Below are 21,030 nucleotides of genomic sequence, written 5' to 3'. Positions count from 1 at the left end.
CATAAAACAGGAAAGAATGCTAGAGGAATACAGAAATGCCATGAGTTTCAAAGCTACCTGAGCACAGAGAGCTATAGGCGATGAGAGTGTGGGACAGTTCAAGGAAAGGTCCTTTTTTTTTGGATGGGTGGAAGCCAGCAGAAAAGTGAGGCAAAATGACTAGTAGAAAGCTTCAGAGAACCAAACTAGTTTGGTGTTGACGGTAATGCATAAGCACGCAATGCTGCAGAGGTTGTTGGCAAGTGCGAGGTGGTCCACTTTGGTAGGAATAATGGTAGGAAGGACTATTACTTACGTGGCGAAAAACTGCAGCAGGCGACGGTGCAGAGGGGCCTCGGGGTCCTTGTGCATGAATCGCAAAAACCCAGCCTGCAGGTGCAGCAGGTGGTCAGGAAGGCTAATGGGATGCTGGCCTTCATAGCGAGGGGGATGGAATATAAAAGTAGGGAGGTCTTGCTGCGGCTGTATAGGGCATTGGTGAGGCCGCAGCTGGAGTACTGTGTGCAGTTTTGGTCGCCGCACTTGCGCAAGGATATTTTGGCCTTGGAGGGAGTGCAGAGGAGGTTTACTAGGCTGATACCGGAGTTGAGGGTCTTGAGCTATGAGGAGAGGCTGAATAAATTAGGCTTGTACTCGTTAGAGTTTAGAAGAATGAGGGGAGATCTCATTGAGAAATATAAGATGATGAATGGGATGGATAGGATAGAGGTGGAGAGACTCTTCCCGCTCAGAAAGGACAGTAGGACTAGGGGGCACAGCCTCAAGATAAGGGGGGGCGGTTTAGAACGGAGTTGAGGAGGAACTTCTTCACTCAAACGGTGGTGAATCTCTGGAATTCTCAGCCCGTTGAAGTGGTGGAGGCTGCCTCGCTAAATATTTTTAAGACGCGGGTTGATGGGTTTTTGATAAGCGAGGGGATTAAGGGTTATGGGGAGAGGGCGGGAATGTGGAACTGAGCCACGACAGATCAGCCATGATCTTATTGAATGGCAGGGCAGGCTCGAAGGGCTAGATGGCCTACTGCTGCTCCTATTTCTTATGTTCTTATGTGATTAAAAACAGAGACAGCGACAGGTAAGATGGTTTTCTCTGAGTATTTGTTTCCAAAGTTCGTCCTAGACAAATACATGCCCATCTTGTATATAATTCGAGAAGAAACCAGAGTTAATCATAAAGAATTACTGAACAGAAGGGCTCTATGTACTCAAATCACTATTTGTATATCCAATATCCATTATTAATAATTATCTATTCTTACTATGCCCAAACAATTTGACTTTGAGGATCTGTGAACATGTCAAAAAAAAAACCTTCAATAAGGTTGGTTCTTTTTTTTCTGTACAATGTTATACACCATTTAGTGGGCAAAATGCAATGACTGAGAACTTCCTCCAACTGTCTGCACAAAGAGGTCTTCAGCTTTTGACAAAAGGACATGTGGACTCAAAACATCAGTTCTTTTCTCTCCTTACAGATGCTGCCAGACTTGCTGAGATTTTCCAGCATCTTCCCTTTTGGTTTCAGATTCCAGCATCTGCAGTAATTTGTCTTTGAGGTCTTCAGTGACTTGTTCATTAATTTCAAGTTCTCCCAATATGTTTACCTTGTGACTTTTTAAGACACTATATTCAACAGCATGGATGATAAAATACTCAAAATAATGGTAATCAACCTGCATATTAAATACTTGCAACCTAACGTGTTTCCAAAGTACAAAGCAACTGCTGTCCTTCAGGATTCATATGTTATAGTTTAATTTTTCTAAAAATGAACTTTTATTTAACACCTATTGTTATATCAGTTCTTTGCACTTTTATTAAAAAGGTCTTATTCAAATAAAACAGGACAGGGAAGACTTTACAAAAATAAAGTCAAAGGTTTGTTTGCATTTTTGGCATCTAATCAGAGTGCAGCAAGAGTATTGAAGATGGTCATTACAATTACTTACCCAGAATAAAATATTTTTAACATGATCAATTTACTGATACAAAACATATTAACATCCAGCCAATAAAATGAACTATAAACTAGTATTTATTATTTTGCAAACCTAAATCTCTATCACGGAAATCAACCCCATATTCAACAGAAGTAGGACCTAATCGAATATTTTAGCTGAAAGGGAGCCTCCTTTGCAGCATTTTACCAAAGTCATGAAACCCTGAGATCACAGCCAGCAGTGGGACAGACCAGATCAGGTCAATGGCAGTGTGCAACTGCTGGAAAAAAACAATACATCCTTGCCAGACCACCCCTGGTCAACTCACCAAATCAAAGGTTATATCCATAGTGCCACAATAAAATTGACGGAAATTCAATTCACCTCAGCACAATTCGGACAGAGACATTCTTACCCTCCCCCCAAATTATTGAAGGGTAGAAAATGCACCCCTGGACTCTGAGGTTATTTGGTGTAAAAAGCTGCTGGGTTTTAATTGCCCTAAAGGGAAGTTGCTGGTTTATGAGGGACGCTGTATCGGTGCAGTGCAGAGTGAAGGTGCAGTTAGAGGCGGACAGGCCTGTTGTGCTCAATGCTGTACTCACCCCCCCAGCTGCTGGGCTTCTGCTCTCTCTCTTGTCTTCCCTCAGACTCTGCAGCAGCTGACCCACCTCCCGCATGACGTCACCCAGACCTGTGCACCCAGCGCGTCATCACTCTCTGTGTAAACATTGCTTCCGCCCTCTGCATCACATTCCCTGAACCGGGGCGCCGCCAGCCCGATTGACACACACACAAAAAAATCCAATTCTGATGGTCGTAGAGTGTGATTATTAATTACATGTCGCCGCATTCGTTGCTTTTATTTGGGGGACAAAAATTGATCATTAGAATCTCCGGCCCGCGGGATGCATCCTGGTCGTTCGAGTGGCGGCCACCGCTAGAGCTTACCGCTGAGGCCAAAATATTAAAGAAAGTTTTGTGTACGTGGTGTATTAGAGCGACGGCTGGAGATCCAGCGGTGCTGGCCGTGGCTTACCGTGCCGGCTGCGGCCTACCATTGTGGCTCTTCCGGTCGGGGCCCACTGGAGCGGAAGACTACAATACCCATAAGACGGTTGGGCGGAGGCCGCCAAGGAGCATGCGCTTCGGGCGTGCGTGGTGGCGCCATCGCCGGTGGTGTGTGTGCGTGATGAGGTCATTGGGGAGCGAACGAGCGAGAAAGAGAGGAAGTGGTGGGTTTCCTTCCTGGATTCACTCTCCCGGGGACTCTGGTGTCTCATTAATGGCTGTTAGTTTAAAACAGGAAGTACATGAGATTTGAGCTCAACTTTTCTTCTTGTCAGTAAATATCCGATACGCCTGGATGTCGCTTTTTCACTCAACACGTTTCAGGGCAAACTTAAGCTGAAGTGGGGGAAAAAAATGCCCAGAAGGAAGCAGTCCCATCCTCAACCTGTGAAAAGTAAGTAGTCATTGCAGTCTGTGTAAATGAGGAAAAGCCAAGTAGGAGTGAGGCTACTTCTCCAGCTCCCGGTGATCTGAATCCTGACCTGATCTAAAGTTAAAATTGTCCAGAGATGCAGGAGACCCGAAGTCTTAAATCAGGTTTATTACTCGCTCCTCTTGGTAGAAATTAGGATAAAATGCTTTCCACTTTTTTGAATGTGCTTTTAGACCATGTCTGACTCGAATCTGCAGCATTTCCTTTTGGTATCGCTGCCTGGAAGTAATGTACTTATAGAGGCCTGTGATGGCTCTGATTTTAAAACTGAGGCAGTGGGGTTAAAGTTGGATTGGATTAAATATTAATAGTTTTGTGTACTTTATCAACATCTTTAATTTCTCTAAGTAGCTTTTATATGACAGAAATAAAAACAAAATCATAAGGAGTTAGGACCCAAGAGTTAGAAGTGAAAGTAGTCAGAAAGATAGATTCAGAGCAACAGTAATCATTTTGGGTGGCAATTTTAGTGCGATCAGTTTGGTTTATGGCAGTATTGCCAATGTTGTGGGTGAGGGTGCAAGGTTAGGGAAGAGTGGAAACAAAGTGGAAAACGTAAGGGTATGGGAGAAGGTGTAATGCTGTATCAGGTTGCAGAGACAAGATGGGACAAGACCTTTGGGATTGAAGTTGAGATCAGGGGATATTCAATTCATTACATTGGAGGCCAGAGTGATTGGGTGTAATAGATTAGACATTAAAATGTGAACATTTGAGTTTTGAATGTATTTAAAGTTTCGAAAGGAATAGAGGCCAAGAAGCAAGAAATTGGAAAAATTGAGTCAGGTTCACCAAATCCTGATTAATGGTACCAACAACAAAGTGGGTGATACAGAGTTTAGAGTAAGTGATGCATGGAATCAGGGGCGTGAAGCTTAGCTTTGCGTCCAACAGGGTTCCAAGGTCACAGTTAAGAAATAGAATACTGTTGACACTAGAAATCTGAAACAAAAACAGAAAATGCTGGAAATACTAAGCAGGTCAAGCAACATCTGTGGATCGAGAAACAGAATTAATGTTTCAAGGATGATCTGAAACATTAACTCTGTTTCTTTCTCCACAAATGCTGTCTGACCTGCTAAGTATTTCCAATATTTGCTGTTTTTATTCCAAGGTCACCGTGTCTGCTTTGCTTGCAGTGAGTGGCGAAGGATAAAAGTAGAATTAGTGACAAGTGAATTGAGGATGTAATCAGCACTGTAAATGATGGCCTTTGCCTTTCCAGCAAGCAGCTAGTTGGCTGAGCCAGTAGCGCACATTCTTCCTGAAAAAGAAAGACTTGCCTTTATGTCACATCTTTTACAGCTATCAAATGTCTCAAGGTGCTTTACAGTCAATGAAGTACTTTTGAAGTGTCAGAAATGCAGCAGCTAATTTGCAATGTTGAATGAGGCATAAATATTGTCAGGACACAGGATAACTTCCCTGCTGTTCTTTGAATATTTCCATAGGATCTTTTACATTTGTGTGAGAGGGCCTCAGTTTAATGTTTGAATTGAAAGATGGCAGAGCCGCACCCACTCAGTCTTGTACTGGAATATTAACCCAAATTGTAGTCCACATGTCCTGGAGTGGGACTCTACCCAGAACTTCCAGCCACCAGCTGAGCCAGAGATGACTCTGCATTAAGATATGGGATCTTCCTTATGATTGGCCATGTAATGAGGGTTGGAAGATCCTTGAACAATTGGAAAATTAGAATACAGTCAAGCAGAGTCAACACGATTTTAATGAAAGGGAAGTTATGTTTGATTTATTAGAGTTCTTTTGAATATGTAACAGACAGGGTGGATCAAGTGATGCCAGTAGATGCAGCGTATTTGGATTACCAAAAAACATTCTGTAAAGCACCACAAAATACAACAGATCATAGTGTTGGGAATCATGGACAGAGAGATAATAAAGTGGGCATAAATAGGACTATTTTTAGATTGGTTAATTGGAACTAGTGGCATACACAGGGCTTCATGCTGAGGCATATTTATTTACAACCTATATGATTTGAATGAAGGGTCAGAATGTATTGCAGCTAAATTTGCTGATGATACAGATAGGTAGGAAAGCAAGTTGTGAGAAGAAAATTATTTGCTGATGATATATATAGAACAAATGAGTGAGCAGAAATTTGACAGCTGGAAGATAATGTGGGGAAAAAGTAAGGTTATCCACTTTGGCAGGAAGAATAGAAAAACAAAATATTTAAATGGAGAAACACTGCATCGTGCTGCAAGTTATAGAGGGATCTGGCTGTCCTCGTACATGAATTAGAAAAAAAATTAACATGCATGTTCAGCAAGTAATTAGGGAGACAAATGGAATGTTGGCCCTTATTGCAAGGAGAATGGACAGGAAAGCAAGGAAGTCTTGCTACAACTGTGCAAGACATTGGTGAGACAATGTTTGGAGTACCAAGGATGGTTTTGGGTGCCTTATTTAAGGAACAATACACTTATGTTAGAGGCAATTCAGAGAAAGTTCTCCTAGGCTGATTCCTGCAATGAGGTGATTGCCTTATGAGGAAAGGTTGAGCAGATTGGGCCTATATTCCTTGAGTTTAGAAGAATGAGGGGCGATCTGATTGAAACGTATTGGGCATACATGCGGTGGGTTGTGCGAGGGCTGCTCTTGGATGTTGCTTCGAGAGTTGCCTAGTGCTTCACATCTATTACTGAACGCTTAAACTGGACCAATTGATGGGCAACATGACAGCTCAGTGACTATCACTGTTTGCTGTGCAGTTACAAGGACCCGGGTTGGATCTCTGGCTTGGGTCAACATTTGTGGAGTTTGCACATTCTCCCCGTGCTTGCGTGGGTTTTCTCCGGTTTCCTCCCACACCCCAAAAACGTGCTTTTAGGCTGATTGGTGTCAATAAATTGTCCCTAAATTGGATCGCCCTTAATCTGGCGCACATATAAGTCCCTAAATTTGTACCCTTTATTGTGGAGTCCACTAGATGTAGACATAAGTCGTAGGTAGAAGAAGGACTTGAATAGGGCACTCACTGAGTGTTAAAATGGGCGGTGTGGGCTTGTAGGGCCGAAGGGCCTGTTTCCCGTGCTGTGCTGTTCTTTGTTTGTATAGGATTCTGAGCAGGCTTGTCAAGATAGATGCTAAGAAGGATTTAGAACTTAGGAGCACAGTTTCAATATGAGGGATTACCCATTTATAATAAAAGGAGAACTTAATTAGCATTCTTTTGAGGATCTAACAAGCAGGGTGGATAAATGGGTTCCAGTAGATACAGTGTATTTAGAGGACCATTATTCTCCAAAATTCTCTTCCCCTGACAGCATTGGTGGCTGGATCATTGTAATTCAGCTTTGTAGATCATAAATCTGTGAATACATTCAAGCAGGAGTCAAACGTTATGGAGGGCATGAGGTAATGCGGAGTCAAGGCCACAATCAGATCAAATATGACCTTACTGAAGGCAAAAGAGGTTGCGTTGCCCAATCCTGTTAATTCTTCTGTATCATTTCAAAGACCTCAAATAGGATGTTTCCCCCACTCGTGTTTTGAACTCGGAGGTCACAGTCTCAGAATAAGGGGCAGGCTGAATGGCCTACTATTCCTGCATTCCTTTTAGGTTACCCCTGAACTTTCTAAGCTGAAGGAACTAGGCTTGTCCTACTCTAACTCTCTTTAATTACCAGTACCATTCTGGTGAATTTACACTGTAGCATTCGTAAAGTTGTTGTGCTTCTTCAGGTGTAGTGGCTAAAACTGAGTACTACTAATACTCCAGAGGAACATCTGACCAAGTCTCTGTAAAACTAAAGTATCACTTGCCCACTTGAGCTAAAGATGAAAAATGCTTTATCTTTTCTGATTGTTCTTTGATCAGTGCACTAGCCTTTAGTGATTTGTATGGATGGACACCTATATCTCTACTCCACCAAGCTCTTGGTCTCCAGAATATATTTGCCGTCCTATCTTTTGGTGCTGGCTTCCCACTTGACTCATAGGTTGATATTATTTTGTGATCAGGAAGATTCCAGTTTTAATCTTCAGTTTTCACTGAGCTTGCACTCGGGCACTACAGGTCATCACAGCTTAGGATGATGTAAGGTAGGGTGTAACATTTGCAGCTCAGATGTCTACCTAATGATCCCCCTGGAAGTGCAACCATGCAGACTTTGACTGAGGCCAGGGTCGGCCTTGGCTGTTATGCTCTTTGTTGATCGGTAGCCTGCCAATGCCATCAGCTGGGGTGCTGTGAATAATGGCCCTTAATGAAATAAAATACTTTTCGTGGAATCAGTGCCTTCAGGTGAGCAAGGCAGAAAGAATATTGAGGCTGCTGCAAAAGTACACAACTCCCACTCACCTGATGAAGGAGCAGCGCTCCAAAAGCTTGTGGCTTGTGCTACCAAGTAAACCTGTTGGATTTTAACCTGGTGTTGTGAGACTTCTTACTGTGCAAAAGTATTGAAGCAGACCTCAGAGCTGGATGCATGATTTGGTAATCAGATTCTTGATTTGGACTTTGTTCTCAAATAGTGTTTTATTTTTCACGTCATTTTTTCACAACCTGGACATGATAGGTTTTGTCTTTTGCCTTTTTTCTTTTGTTATTTTGTTTATGGAATGTGGGTTTCCACAAGCCCATCCTTAGTTGTCCTTGAGGAGGTGGTAGTGAGTTGCTGCCTTGAACCTCTGCAATCTCTGAGGTGTAGGTGCACCCACAGTACTAGTAGGGATGGAATTCCAATGGTGTGTGGTGTGAACATCAAGGGTATTTGAGTATAAATATTTATACAGAAATAATTCCATGATGCATTTATACACAGTGCTAATATATACCAACCATGTTAACTCATATAGAATTGGAAATTACTGATTTTGTTTCTTGAATAAATCCAGTGTAGATATTAATATTGGATGACGACGTTTATGGACAATCTAATTAATAAATATGAAATTGGCTGAAGATAAGTTAGTGTTGCGCATTCATTAGGAAAATGATGCCAGGGTGGATTGAAACACAGAGTACGGCACTTCAGCACATTACAAGCTGGCCTCTCACTTTCTACCCTCTGGAGATTCAAAGTCACCAAGAACTCTATGCATGTCTTAATTCGCATCAAATCCGGTTCACCTATTGCCCTTATGCTTTCTAACCAAATTTGATTCCTGGTCGAGCAATATCGTGACTTTTTAAAAATCCTCACCTTTTCAAATCCCTTCATGGCCTCACTCCTCCCTTCCTCCCTCTCTCTCTAATATCCTGCAATCCCATGTTGATCTTTCTGGCCTCTTGAGCATCTGCCTGTATTGGTGGCTGCAGCTTCCATTGCTTAGACCCTAAACTCTCGACCTCTTCAGCTCACTTTCCTTTAAGACACTTTTTGGAGCCTGCCTCTCTGACCACATAATTCGTCATCTGCCCTCATTTCTCCTCATCTGGCTTGGTGCCTTACTCTATTTTATAATACACCTGGGAAATGCCTTGAGATGTTTTCTTTTACATTAAAGGTGCTATATAAATACAAGTTGTTTTTGTTTGGACAGTGATGCCGAGAAGCTGAAACTGTTTTGAATTTGCATTGAGTACTTGGATTCACAAATCCAGTGCAAATATTTGAAATCAGCAGATAATCTCAAACGGAGGAGGAAGTGTGATCAAATCTGATGAGGCAACCAAGGATCTATAAAACCTGTCAGTGGGTGAAACAATAGAATATAGTTCAGACAGCAGGCAATTTAGGAAGAAAACCTGAATTAATTTCTCTTTTTAACCAGGGTAAAATGTGACTTTTGCTTGTAGATTTCCACTACTTATATTTTTTTGTTCCTCAGAATCTTGCAAACATAAGGTTTTGGATAATAGAAGGAAAAGTGAGTGATGTACACACCTGAGTGTATTGTATATCCAGTTTTTTTTTTTGGCTACCTTATCTGACTGGATTGCCGCTCCCTCTTTTATATAATCAACTGATTCAACTGGTTAATGGTGAAGTGAAAAAAGATCCAGATTCAGCACTTAGTGTATACAGTTACCCTCAACCAGACGAGTGGAGTGCTGAGCTATATTTAGTATTTAGCGGTGCTAGTGGAGCAGATGCTGAAGCTAAACAGTACTTTGGTCACACCATAACTTAAATACTGCATCCATTTTGACAAATTCAGACATGCAAGTCCTGAAGGTAGTGTAGCGATGGAACCAGTCAGATTAGGACTGATGAAAGATTGCAAGTACTTGAACTGCTAAATCTTCAAATAAAAAGATTCTGGGATGATCTCAGACAGATGAACGTGACAGTAAATGATATTGAAATGGTAAATCTGAAGTGCTGCTTCAAGTTAAATCATTGGACAAGATGATGCGAGGCAAACTTGGGTTGAATCTTAGAAATTGTAGAATCTCTGAAAGTTGTTGATACAAAGAGTGATCACGGGTGGGATGGTTAGAATAATTGGAAACAAAAACTAAACGATTTAAAAAATGACTGTACTGTTAAGGGGGGCTATGTGTTTTCCTGAATATGTGGACAGCATGCCTTCCATCATCCATACTTTATGATTGCCTTTTTGAATCATGGGAACAATTGTGTTCGCTGCATCAAATGGGTCAGAGTACTATGAATGGCATGGAACAGGCATTTTCACATTGCTTCAGTTCTCAATACAAATGTGAACTCTGTCTACTCGGAAGTGCCTATGGTTATTGACGCCTAGTTACTGTTCTGCTTGGCTTTTAGAGTTTAGATTCTCAGGTATACACCATTCCTTTTGACAACTGTTTATTCAGGTTTCTTTTGTCCCACCCATTCCTGGCCAATAATTTGCTTTTCCTTTCAAGTACGTCTGCTTGTGTTCAATGTCCTTCAACTGGCAAACATCGATAACTGAACTAGTCTGCACTGTGGCTTTTTCAATCTCCACACAAATGTGCTTCAGCCGCATGACAAATTTATTAATTCAAAAACCCAAGAAAGGAAATTGGGCTTATTCTGCTGACAATTATCCTTCTAATCTGAGCATTAATGCAATGATTTATCAGAAAAAGTATGGAAATAACTAAACATAAAATTACATGCTTTTATACATGTTTAAAGATTAAAGTTCCTAAAATTTGACTGTCTTTCCAATACATTGAGTCAAAAGTGCAATTTTATTCCCAAAATCAGAAATATTTTAATAGTGGTTACTGACAAGGGGATCATCAATTCAGAGTAGGCCAGATAAATGTTTTTAGTGCAGAGGACTTTTGGAACCTGCAATACTTTTGCATAAGGATGAATGAGGAACAAACAGATCTCTACGTATTTTAAGGAGAATGTGGGTAAATAATTTAAGCAGGTAAAGATGCAAAAGAAAACAGCGTTAAGACAGACTATTAAGATCACAGTTTGAACGAAGGATAGAAGCCTGTTTGGACACTGAGAGCATTAGTTGGATTTTGATAGGAAATTAGCAACTGTCACTTGAACATACTGGAAAGATCATCTTGGAAAGAAAAGCATAAAAACTATTAATTCAGTGCTATAGGCAGGCGATTTGGTTAATTGCTGAAGAGTATCATTGACAGGAGGTAGCCACTTACTGCATGATTGTGTGTATACCTCCTCGTAATGTATTTGTGATTAATGGTGTATTGCATTCTTTACTGGTATTCCTATAAAATGGATTAAAAACATTAAATGGAATCTGAAACCAAAAGAGAAAATACTTGAAAACCTCAGCAGACCTGGCAGCATCTGTAAGGAGAGAAAAGACCTGACGTTTTGAGTCCAGTTGACCCTTTGTCAAAACTAAAATCACCAGTGTTCAACTTGGACTTTGAGTGTTTGCTGATTTGTTTCCTGTAATTCTTGTGTCTGCATAGTGGATTAACCTGTCAGGGCAGAATGTTATGTCTTTGAGTGAGATAAAGTTTAAATTGCTCTTGCAAAGAGCTGGTGCACTGCTCTTTGAGTTCGGTAGCCTACTTTCTGTACTGTAAACTTCTGTGCATCTATCTAGAGATCATGGACTGTGTGGTTTTCAGAATTAATAAAATGATAGTATTTGAATATTATTAAAAATAATTTGATTTGAATATTGCCATTTCTGCTCCTAATCTGGAGAATAGAGGATAAGCTTCAGAAGAAAGCCGAAAAACCTATCAGTCCTTTGAAGCTGCTGCTTGTAAAGAAAACTGGAGATTCACCACCCTTTGAGTGAAGAAGTTCCTCCTCAACTCTGTTCTAAACTGCGCCCCTTTATCTTGAGGCTGTGCCCCCTAGTCCTACTGTCCTTTCTGAGCGGGAAGAGTGTCTCCACCTCTATCCTATCCATCATCTTATACGTCTCAATGAGATCTCCCCTCATTCTTCTAAACTCTAATGAGTACAATGGCCATCTCCTGAGAACAAACATAATGAAGAAATAAAATTCAGGAAACAAAACTCTGAAATTTCTTCTGTTAATTTGAGGTAATGGAGATCAATTCTACACTTGACCAGCTGCAATCCACCAATAAAATTTCAATGGTTGTAGCAGAACTGTGACCATGTAATGTAAGAAGGTCTTGAGATTTTGAAATTTTCCACTCTTTGCAGCTCAGAAGAAGATGCTGTTGGCAGGTGTTTCAACTGCTCCTTGTGCTCCCCCGTGACATACTCCCTGTTTAATTAAATTCTCCTACTCGGGCAGTTCATTCCATATTTCAATTAAGACTTGGAGTATGAACACCCAAGTGTTTGAACTGTGAGTCATGTTCTATGGAAGTGACCACTAATTAGCAATCTATTTGCATAAGTATAGACGGAACACCTTTATGGCAAACTGCTTCTAAAGGAAACCATACTGTGTGCTTAATAGATTGTTGACTAAGACATTATTTTGGAACCAAGGGTGAATGACAGGCAAAAAAGGCAGCATGTTTTTGTGTTTCAAAAATAAAGTTACACTGTTTTTCAGCTATGTTTGTATTTTGAGGGCAGAAATACTTGGTAATTTTGTCATAGGTTTGTCTTTTTTAATTGAGGTGCTTTAAGTGAATGCACATTATTGTAATGGTTCAATAGCAAGCAGAAGTAGTCTAGGAGTTCTATTTGGAATCAGAATTTTTAATGTCTCTACATATATATGACACCAAGGTTATGTTTTAAAAGCTTGAGGTTTTATGGAAATCCGATAATGTAAGGAGGACCACAGTTTCCCTTCTATGACATGCGGCACATCCACTTAGCTAAACTATCCTTGATTTTTATTCTCCATAACTCAATGCAGAGTTTCAGTTCACTATACAAGTTCCTCATAGCAGCTCGCCTTCTCCTTTCAGTCTGATCTCGGAAATCCAAGTGCCTCATGATTTTATTTCCTGTCTAAAGCCAGTTATTACCCTGCTATGTCTGCCTCTTCTACTGCACACACGTCCATTCATCTTTCAGGCACCCAGCTTTTCTTTTCCTCCACTGTCTCTGCTCTATTTTCACTCCTCCCCTTGCCCAACTAATAATGGTTTTCATCAGACAGAGCTCAACACAACAGTGCAAAAATTTGAAATTGTCTTTAGCCAGCAGTGCCCAGTGGATTATCTGTCTTGGCCTCCTGTGGTCCCTAGCACCACATTAAGGCAATTTGATTCATAAGAACATAAGAATATAAGAAATAGGAGCAGGAGTAGGCCATCCAGCCCTTCGAGCCTGCCCCGCCATTCAATAAGATCATGGCTGATCTGTCGTGGCTCAGTTCCACATTCCCGCCCTCTCCCCATAACCCTTAATCCCCTCGTTTATCAAAAACCCATCAACCCGCATCTTAAAAATATTTAGCGAGGCAGCCTCCACCACTTCAACGGGCAGAGAATTCCAGAGATTCACCACCCTTTGAGTGAAGAAGTTCCTCCTCAACTCTGTTCTAAACTGCGCCCCTTTATCTTGAGGCTGTGCCCCCTAGTCCTACTGTCCTTTCTGAGCGGGAAGAGTGTCTCCACCTCTATCCTATCCATCATCTTATATGTCTCAATGAGATCTCCCCTCATTCTTCTAAACTCTAATGAGTACAAGCCTAGTTTATTCAGCCTCTCCTCATAGCTCAACCCCCTCAACTCCGGTATCAGCCCAGTAAACCTCCTCTGCACTCCCTCCAGGGCCAAAATATCCTTGCGTAAGTGCGGCGACCAAAACTGCACACAGTACTCCAGCTGCGGCCTCACCAATGCCCTATACAGCTGCAGCAAGACCTCCCTACTTTTATATTCAATCCCCCTCGCTATGAAGGCCAGCATCCCATTCGCCTTCCTGACCACCTGCTGCACCTGCAGGCTGGGTTTTTGCGACTCATGCACAAGGACCCCGAGGTCCCTCTGCACCGTCGCCTGCTGCAGTTTTTCGCCACATAAGTAATAGTCCTTCCTACCATTATTCCTACCAAAGTGGACCACCTCGCACTTGCCAACATTAAATTCCATTTGCCAGTTCCTGGCCCATTCGCCCAGCCTATCTAGATCCTTCTTCATCCAACATAAAATGGAAAAACGGTTGAAGGTATAGATTACAGCAAAAGCAATGAGTCCTAGCAACATCACGTTTTTGGTACTGAAGAATTGTGCTCTAAAACTAACTGCACCATAGCCAAATTATTCCCGTACAGTTACACCACTGGCATCTATCTGCCAATACAGATAATTGTCCAGTTATGTCCTATCCGCAGATATCAGGACAAGTCCAAATAGGTCCCATCAGTCTACATTCAATGATCCACACAGTTCCAGGAAGGACATAATTGCTCTTGAGACAGTACAAAGGAGATTTATAAGAACGTTGCTAAGGCTTGAAACTGCAGCCATGAGGAAGGATTAGATAGACTGGGGTTGTTTTCCGTGGAACTGAGGAGGCTGATTGAGAGGTACAAGATTCAAGAAACACTGAGATAGATACATGAATAGACAGGGAATAAAGAGATAGAGACCATGAAGAGGCAAGAAAATATTAAATTAGGGAGGCATCTGTCTCAGTACAGACATAATGGGCTGAGGGGCCTGTTCCTCTTCTAAGACTTGGAGTGTGAACACCCAAGTGTTTGAACTGTGAGTCGTATTCTGTGGAAGTGACCACTAATTAGCAATCCTTGTTTTTGGTCTAAGATTGAGGGGCCCAGATGGTGTAGACTCTGTTTCCCTTAGCAGAGAGGTCAATTACCAGGGTGTGTAAATTTTAATCAGTAGAAGGATTAAAGGTGACGTGAGGAAAAACTTCTTCAGCCAGAGGGTGGTGGGTGTTTGAAATTCACTGCCTGATTTGGTAGTGGAAGCAGAGAGCCTCATTGCATTTAAAAGGTACTTGGTTCTACACCTAAAGTACAATAACCTATAATGTTACGGACTAGATGCTAGAAGGTAGGGTTAGAATGGGCAGCTAGTTTTTATTCTTTTTCAGCTGGTGCAGACACTGTGGGCTGAATAGCCTGTTTTTGCACCCTAACTTCTCTGAGGTTCTAAACTGGTGGAGAGTGGTTTGCAGTGTTAATGTAAGCCTACTTGTGAGACTAATAAATAAACTTTTCATAAACTTCAGTCAGCATTATCAAGTGACATGTAGTCATCAATAACCAATTCACCAGTGCTCAGCTTGGGTTCCGTCAGGGTGACTCTGTACCAGAACTTATTACAGCCATGGTCCAAACATGGACCAAAGCAACAAATTCAAGAAGTGAGTTGACACCAAAACAGCATTTGACCTCATTATGGCATCAATGAACCCAAGCAAAATTGAAATAATTGGGAAGTGGGGGAGCAATCTCTCCTCCAATTGGAATCAGACTGCGCACAAAGATAGATGGTTCTGGTTGTTAGAGGCCAATCATCTTAATCATGAGTTATCAGTGCTGGAGTTCCTCTGGTAGTGTCCTAGGCCCAACCATCTTCAACTGCTTCATCAATGACCTTCCCTTCATCATAGTATTAGAAATGGAGGATGTTTGTTGGCTGTACAGTTTCAGTAGAGTCATACAGCAGAGAAAGAGGCCCTTTGGTCCATTCTGTCTGTGCTAGCCATCAAGCACCTATCTATTCTAATCATATTTTTCCAGCACTTGGTCCATAGCCTTGTATGCTACGCTGTTTCAAGTGCTCATCTAAATGTTTCTTGAATGTTGAGCGTTCCCACCTCTACCAGTCTTTCGGAGAGTTCCCAATTCCCACCACCCTCTTGAATTGTTCAGAATGGGTTAACTGTAACCTTCCACTTTAAACGCAATTTGTATGTTAATTGTTTAGTAGTACTCACTGGGATATATAAGGGGGTTATAGGTGGCACTGAGTATTGGGTGTGTGTATGTGGAGTTGTAAAAGAGAATAAAGTGAGTTTGCAAAGAAGCTGGACTTGCATCATCTTTTATTACTGGGCTGCAACTTGAATGGCTTAACGTGAGCAAACGTGTTTTTCCTCAAATTCCTTCAATCTCCTGCCCATTACCTTAAATCTATGGTTCCTGGTTATTGACCCCTCTACCGAGGGGAAAACCTTCTTCCTTTCTTTGTTCCTCGTAATTTTGAACGTCTTAGTCAGGTCTTCCTCAGTCTTTTCTGCTCTAAGGAAAATAATCCCCACCTAGCCAGCCTCTCTTATTAGCAGAAATCCTCCAGCCCTGGCACCATCCTGATGAATGCCCTCTGCACCCTTTCTATCACATTTTTCTTATAGTTTGGTGACAAACTACACAATACTCTCTAGCTTTGGCCTCGAGAGTGTATTATACAGCTCCATCATAACTTCCTTGCTCTTATGTTCATAGAATCGCTACAATGCAGAAGAAGGCTATTCGGCCCATCAAGCCAATCTCACCCAGGCTCTGTCCCCATAATCCATATATTTAACTGCTAATCCTCTGACACGAAGGACCAATTTAGCATAGCTAAACAACTTAACCCAAGCATCTTTGGAGTGTGGGAGGAAACAGGAGCATCCGGATGAAACCCGCACAGACATGGGGAGAATGTGCAAACTCCACACACGGTCACCTGTAGCCGGAATTGAACTCGGGTCACTGGCGTTGTGAGGCAGCAGTATTAACCACCATGCTGCCCTATTCTGTAACTATTGACTATTGTACTCCAAGTCCCTTGCAATAAAGGCCAATATGTCATTTGTTTTTCTAATTGCTGGTTGTACCGTTTCCTGCTCCCTTTACCCTATTCCCACTAAACTGCTGGCTACCCACCTTTACTTCCTGGTTTCTATATTAACCAATAATAGTTTTCTTCAGGCGAAGCTCAGTTTGGTATGACAGTGCAAAAAGCAAGGCTGAAGCAATTGTAACGGCCTTTAGGCAAGAGTGCCAAGTGGATGATGTGCATTGGCCTCCTCCTGTGGTCCCTAGCACCACATATTCATAACTCCTCAGATACCGAAGCAGTCTGTGCCCACATATAGCAAGACCTGGACAATATTCAGGCGTGGGCTGATAAGTGACAAGTAACATTCATATTTCACAAATGCAGGCAATGATGATCTTCAACAAGAGAATCTAACCATCTCCCTTGACGTTTAATGAATTTACCATCACTGAATGTCAGTTCATCAACATTCTAGGGGTTACCGATGGCCAGGAACTGGACCAGCCATGTAAATACTACGTCAAGCCTCATATGCTTCTGACTTGGAACGATGTCAAAGCTCCTTTGCTGTCTCTGGGTGATAATCCTGGAACTTCTTTCCAAACATCATCTTGGGTGTACCTGCACCATCTGGGCTGCAATAGGTCAAGAAGGTGGCTCACCTCCACCACCTCTATGGCAACTAATGATGGGAAATAAAGGCTGTCCTTGCCAGAATGCTCACATATCACAAATTAATAAAACATGAGTATTGTCCCCTTGCTGTCGTCACCACTTTCCTGAAAAAAAAACTCTTTAACACCCTCCCACCTTGCAAACTTATTTCCCATTGCCAATCTTCCTTTCCTCCAAAATCCTTTAAAATGTTGTCACTCACATATCTTTGCCTGTTTTCCCCAGAACTTCATACTTGATTCCTTCCAATTGGATTTCCACATCTACAGCACTATCAAAATAGTTCTCACCAAGGTCACAAATGACATCTTTGGTAACTATGACAAAGGAAAATTTTCTCTCTTCATCCTTCTTGACTTGTCTTCAGCCTTTGACATGGCTGACCACACCAAGCTCCAGTGCCTCTTCTCATTCACCTGGATCCATACTTACCTATCTAATAATGGCACAGGAAAGGCAGACTGTAGTTTCTCTCCCCACACCTGCACTGCTAGGTCTGATGTCACCCAAGGACCTATCTTTGGCTGCCTTCTATTTCTCGTCTTCAAGCTGCCGCTCAGCAACACCATTCGGATGCTCAGCATTAGTTTCTGAATGTCCACTGATGGTCACATTTAGCTCTACCTCATCACATTGCTCTGTCCACTCTTCCATTTTCTGGGAATTGTCAGACTGCTTGTCCAGTCGAGATTAGCGTAAATTTTCTCTGACTCAAATATTTGGAAGCCATTGCCCTTGGTCCCTGCAACAAACTCCATTTCCTATCTATGATCCATCTATTTAACTGGCAACTGTGAAAGGCCAAAGCAAGACTGTGCACAGCCTTGACATTACAATTGAGCCCAAGGTGAACTTTCAACCACACATCTGCATTATCTCTAAAACTGCCTATTCCCTTTTCTGTAATGTCGCCAGTCTCTGCCCTGCCTCAGCTCACCTGCTGCTGAAACCCTCATTATTCATGTTTTTGTTACCTCAGACTTGATTTACACACACTTTCAGCTAGCCTCCCAAAATCTATCTTCCGTAAATTTGAAGTCACCTAAAACTCTGTTGTCTGTACCCTATTATGCACTAAGCCTTGTTCTTCTATTACTGCTGTCCTCACTCGTGTCGATTGGCTCTTAATTTAAAAAAATACTCATCCTCGATTTCAAATCCCATCTTACCTCTGAACTCTCCTCTGATTTCCGTGTTAATCCAGTTTTGCCAGCAACCCAATTTTAAATGATTCACTATTAGTGATAGTGCTTCAGCTGCCAAGATGCTAAACTTTGGATCTCCTCCCCTAATATCTCTACATATCTTTCTTCCTTTTAAGACAGCCATCAAAACCTACCTCTTTGACCAAACACCTAGTCAGCTGTTCAGTATCAAAATTTACTTCAATCTTCTGTGAAATGCTTTGAGACATTACACTACATTAAAGGCACTATATAAACATAAGCTGTTAATTTTGTTCTGTGCACGTCTGCTATCATTGAATTCTCCACTATCAACATCCTGGGAGTTACTATTTACCAGGAACTTAACTGGAATAGCCATGTGAATAGTGTGGCTACAAGAGCAGATCAGAAGCTGGAAAGTCTTTAATGAGTGACCCCCTAAAGCACAAATCAGGAGAATGATGCAACACTTTCTACTTGCCTGGTGAGTGCAGCTTCAACAACACTCGGAACTTGACGTCATCCAGGACAAAACAACCCACTTGATTGGTATTCTGCCTGCACCTTAAACATTAACTCTGCTGTACTAAGGCAGTAGTGTGTATAATCTCCCAAGCTGCACTGCAGCAGCTCGCAAAGCCTTCTTCAACAGTATCTTGTAGATGTACCATGTAGAAGGACAAGGGTAAGAGAGCATAGAAACACTGACACCTGCCAGGTTCACCACCAAGCCACACATCATCCTGACTTGAAACTATATTGTCATTCCCTCGCTGCCAGGTCAAAATCATGGAACTTCCTTCAAACTTATTCCACATGCTTTGCAGCGGTTCAAGAGGTGACTCACTGACACCGTCTCAAGGACAATTGGGAATAGTCAACAAATAGTAGCCTTGCCAGAAACACTGCATCCCATAAAATCATTAAAAAAAACTGCCCAATTTCCCAACCTTCCTTGCCTCTTGTACCTACAAAACTGCCTTTTATTATAATTTAATATTCTAGGACATAAGTGCATATCCTTGAACCTGTCTTAATTTCTATCATCATTGCTGTTCCCCAGACAATCCCTTCAACTTAATTAAAGGTTCTACATTTCGAAACCGATGATCACCACTTAGGAAAGATGATAAAGCAATATTCCCATGGTGATGTTGACTGAACAGTGAGCTCTTTTAATTCTGCAGTTGAGTCAGAGGATGGCTGTGAGGAGAATGGGACTGAAGGACTGGTCCTGGAGAGTGACCTGATGCTGGGGCAAGAACTGGAGTTTGAAGATTCTGAGAAGATCATGGGCTTTGAAAAAGATTCAAAAGGTTTGAAAAAAATTATTAAACTTTTTGTGTTCCCAAAGGATGATTTTTGAGAGTCGTGCTTCTTTGAAACTTGATGTCCATGAGTCAAAGTAACAGAATGAGAATATCTATCTTCTCTGGACCAAATGCTTAGATTAATTAAGGCCAGGGCAACTTGTTCCTTGCAAATTGCTATTATGCTCTTTTCTAATTTCATCTATAAAGTAATCAAATCTGCATTATATTTGATCACTGCTGGAAACAAAATGAAAGATGGTGGCGATCAGAGTGGAGTTATAATGATTATGCTGAAGCTAATATAAAATAGCTTGCATTGCAGAAAACTAAAACTGTGTTCTCTCCCCTTCCCCCATTATATAAAAGCTACAAACCACCCAGCCAAGTTAACAATGCTGTGCACAAAAAAAAAGTCTCCTTCAGTTTATTTTCATCATTTTATATTGTATTATGTTCATGGAAGGTCAATGCAAGTAGGGCGGGACCCATATCTCTAGGGCAGGGAAGAACTGGCAGTTACACTCACCTCTTTGTAAGCATTGCTCCTGTTGATCAGTTTATATAGCTGCACTGTTAGTGGTGAAACCTAATTATTGCATCGTTACGAATGAAGGAGGCTCTGTGTTTTGTGTGTGGGTGGAAGATTGAAGACAATGGAAACTCCTTTTCAGATGATCTTCATATAAAATCTGACAACTGGTTGTTTCTTTATCTCCTGGTTGATCTTGATTTGCCAAGCACCGTTATCCTTAAACTCGGGTTAAGTACGATAACGAAAGAACACCAAATCAGTTGCTTTTCATTGAGATATGGTTGATATCGGTGTATAGAGTTCAAGTAGTTTGATTTTAAATCTGTTTGGAATTCCCAGTTGATCATCTTCAGGCAATGCAGTGCCTGTCTTCAAAAAGGGAGGCAACAAATCTAGCTCATTACAAAACACTTGCCACTTCCATCCAGAAAAAAAGATATTGTTGACAAAAGAGATATCAAAACTTCCCATCTTGCATTCACCCAGGACAGACTGTATGAATTTTGTTGGGCTCCATCCTGCACTCAAATTCAACTTTCAAATGGAGCAGTTAAATAAACTCCCTTTACTCAATATGCTCTTTGGGAAATCTGCCAGTGAGTTTTCCACTACTGTCTACCGTAATCTTACCCTCACTGGGCAATATTCGTTGGGATTCCTACAGTTCCACATGCTCTAAGATTGGCCTCATCAGCAACATCATAAATAGAACCCGAGGCTTATGCTCATCAGGCTAGCTTGATGCTGAAATACGACACATTAAAGCTATCCTGCAGGATAATGGCTACCCTGATCAGACCATTGCTTGCTGTCTGCTGCGCAAGCTCACGAACGGGCCTGAAATTCTTTGTCC

General features: G+C 41.6%; 2 protein-coding genes across 3 annotated transcripts in view; one reads left to right on the top strand and one right to left on the bottom strand.

The window, feature by feature from the left end:
• Positions 1–2,595, bottom strand: part of LOC145345094 (E3 ubiquitin-protein ligase RNF19A) — a 97,815-nt gene extending 95,220 nt beyond the window's left edge. Inside the window, exon 1 of one of the 2 annotated variants that reach the window (XM_080192692.1) lies at positions 2,545–2,595. The gene's annotated coding sequence lies outside the window, so the exon portion shown is untranslated. The remainder of the gene's footprint in view (positions 1–2,544) is intronic. The other variant, XM_080192694.1, reaches the window with a different exon arrangement.
• Positions 2,596–3,162: 567 nt separating this feature from the next.
• The window catches only part of LOC145345606 (uncharacterized), a 92,700-nt gene continuing 74,832 nt past the window's right edge, over positions 3,163–21,030 (top strand). Inside the window, exons 1-2 of the mRNA XM_080193438.1 lie at positions 3,163–3,404; positions 19,520–19,648. Of these exons, the coding sequence (XP_080049564.1) occupies positions 3,365–3,404; positions 19,520–19,648 (169 nt within the window). The 5' untranslated portion in view covers positions 3,163–3,364. The remainder of the gene's footprint in view (positions 3,405–19,519; positions 19,649–21,030) is intronic.

This window comes from Carcharhinus amblyrhynchos, chromosome 7, assembly GCF_965287045.1.
Source record: "Carcharhinus amblyrhynchos chromosome 7, sCarAmb.v2.hapA, whole genome shotgun sequence".
In the NCBI taxonomy this organism is placed as follows: domain Eukaryota; kingdom Metazoa; phylum Chordata; class Chondrichthyes; order Carcharhiniformes; family Carcharhinidae; genus Carcharhinus; species Carcharhinus amblyrhynchos.
This window is presented reverse-complemented; position numbering and strand designations above follow the sequence as displayed.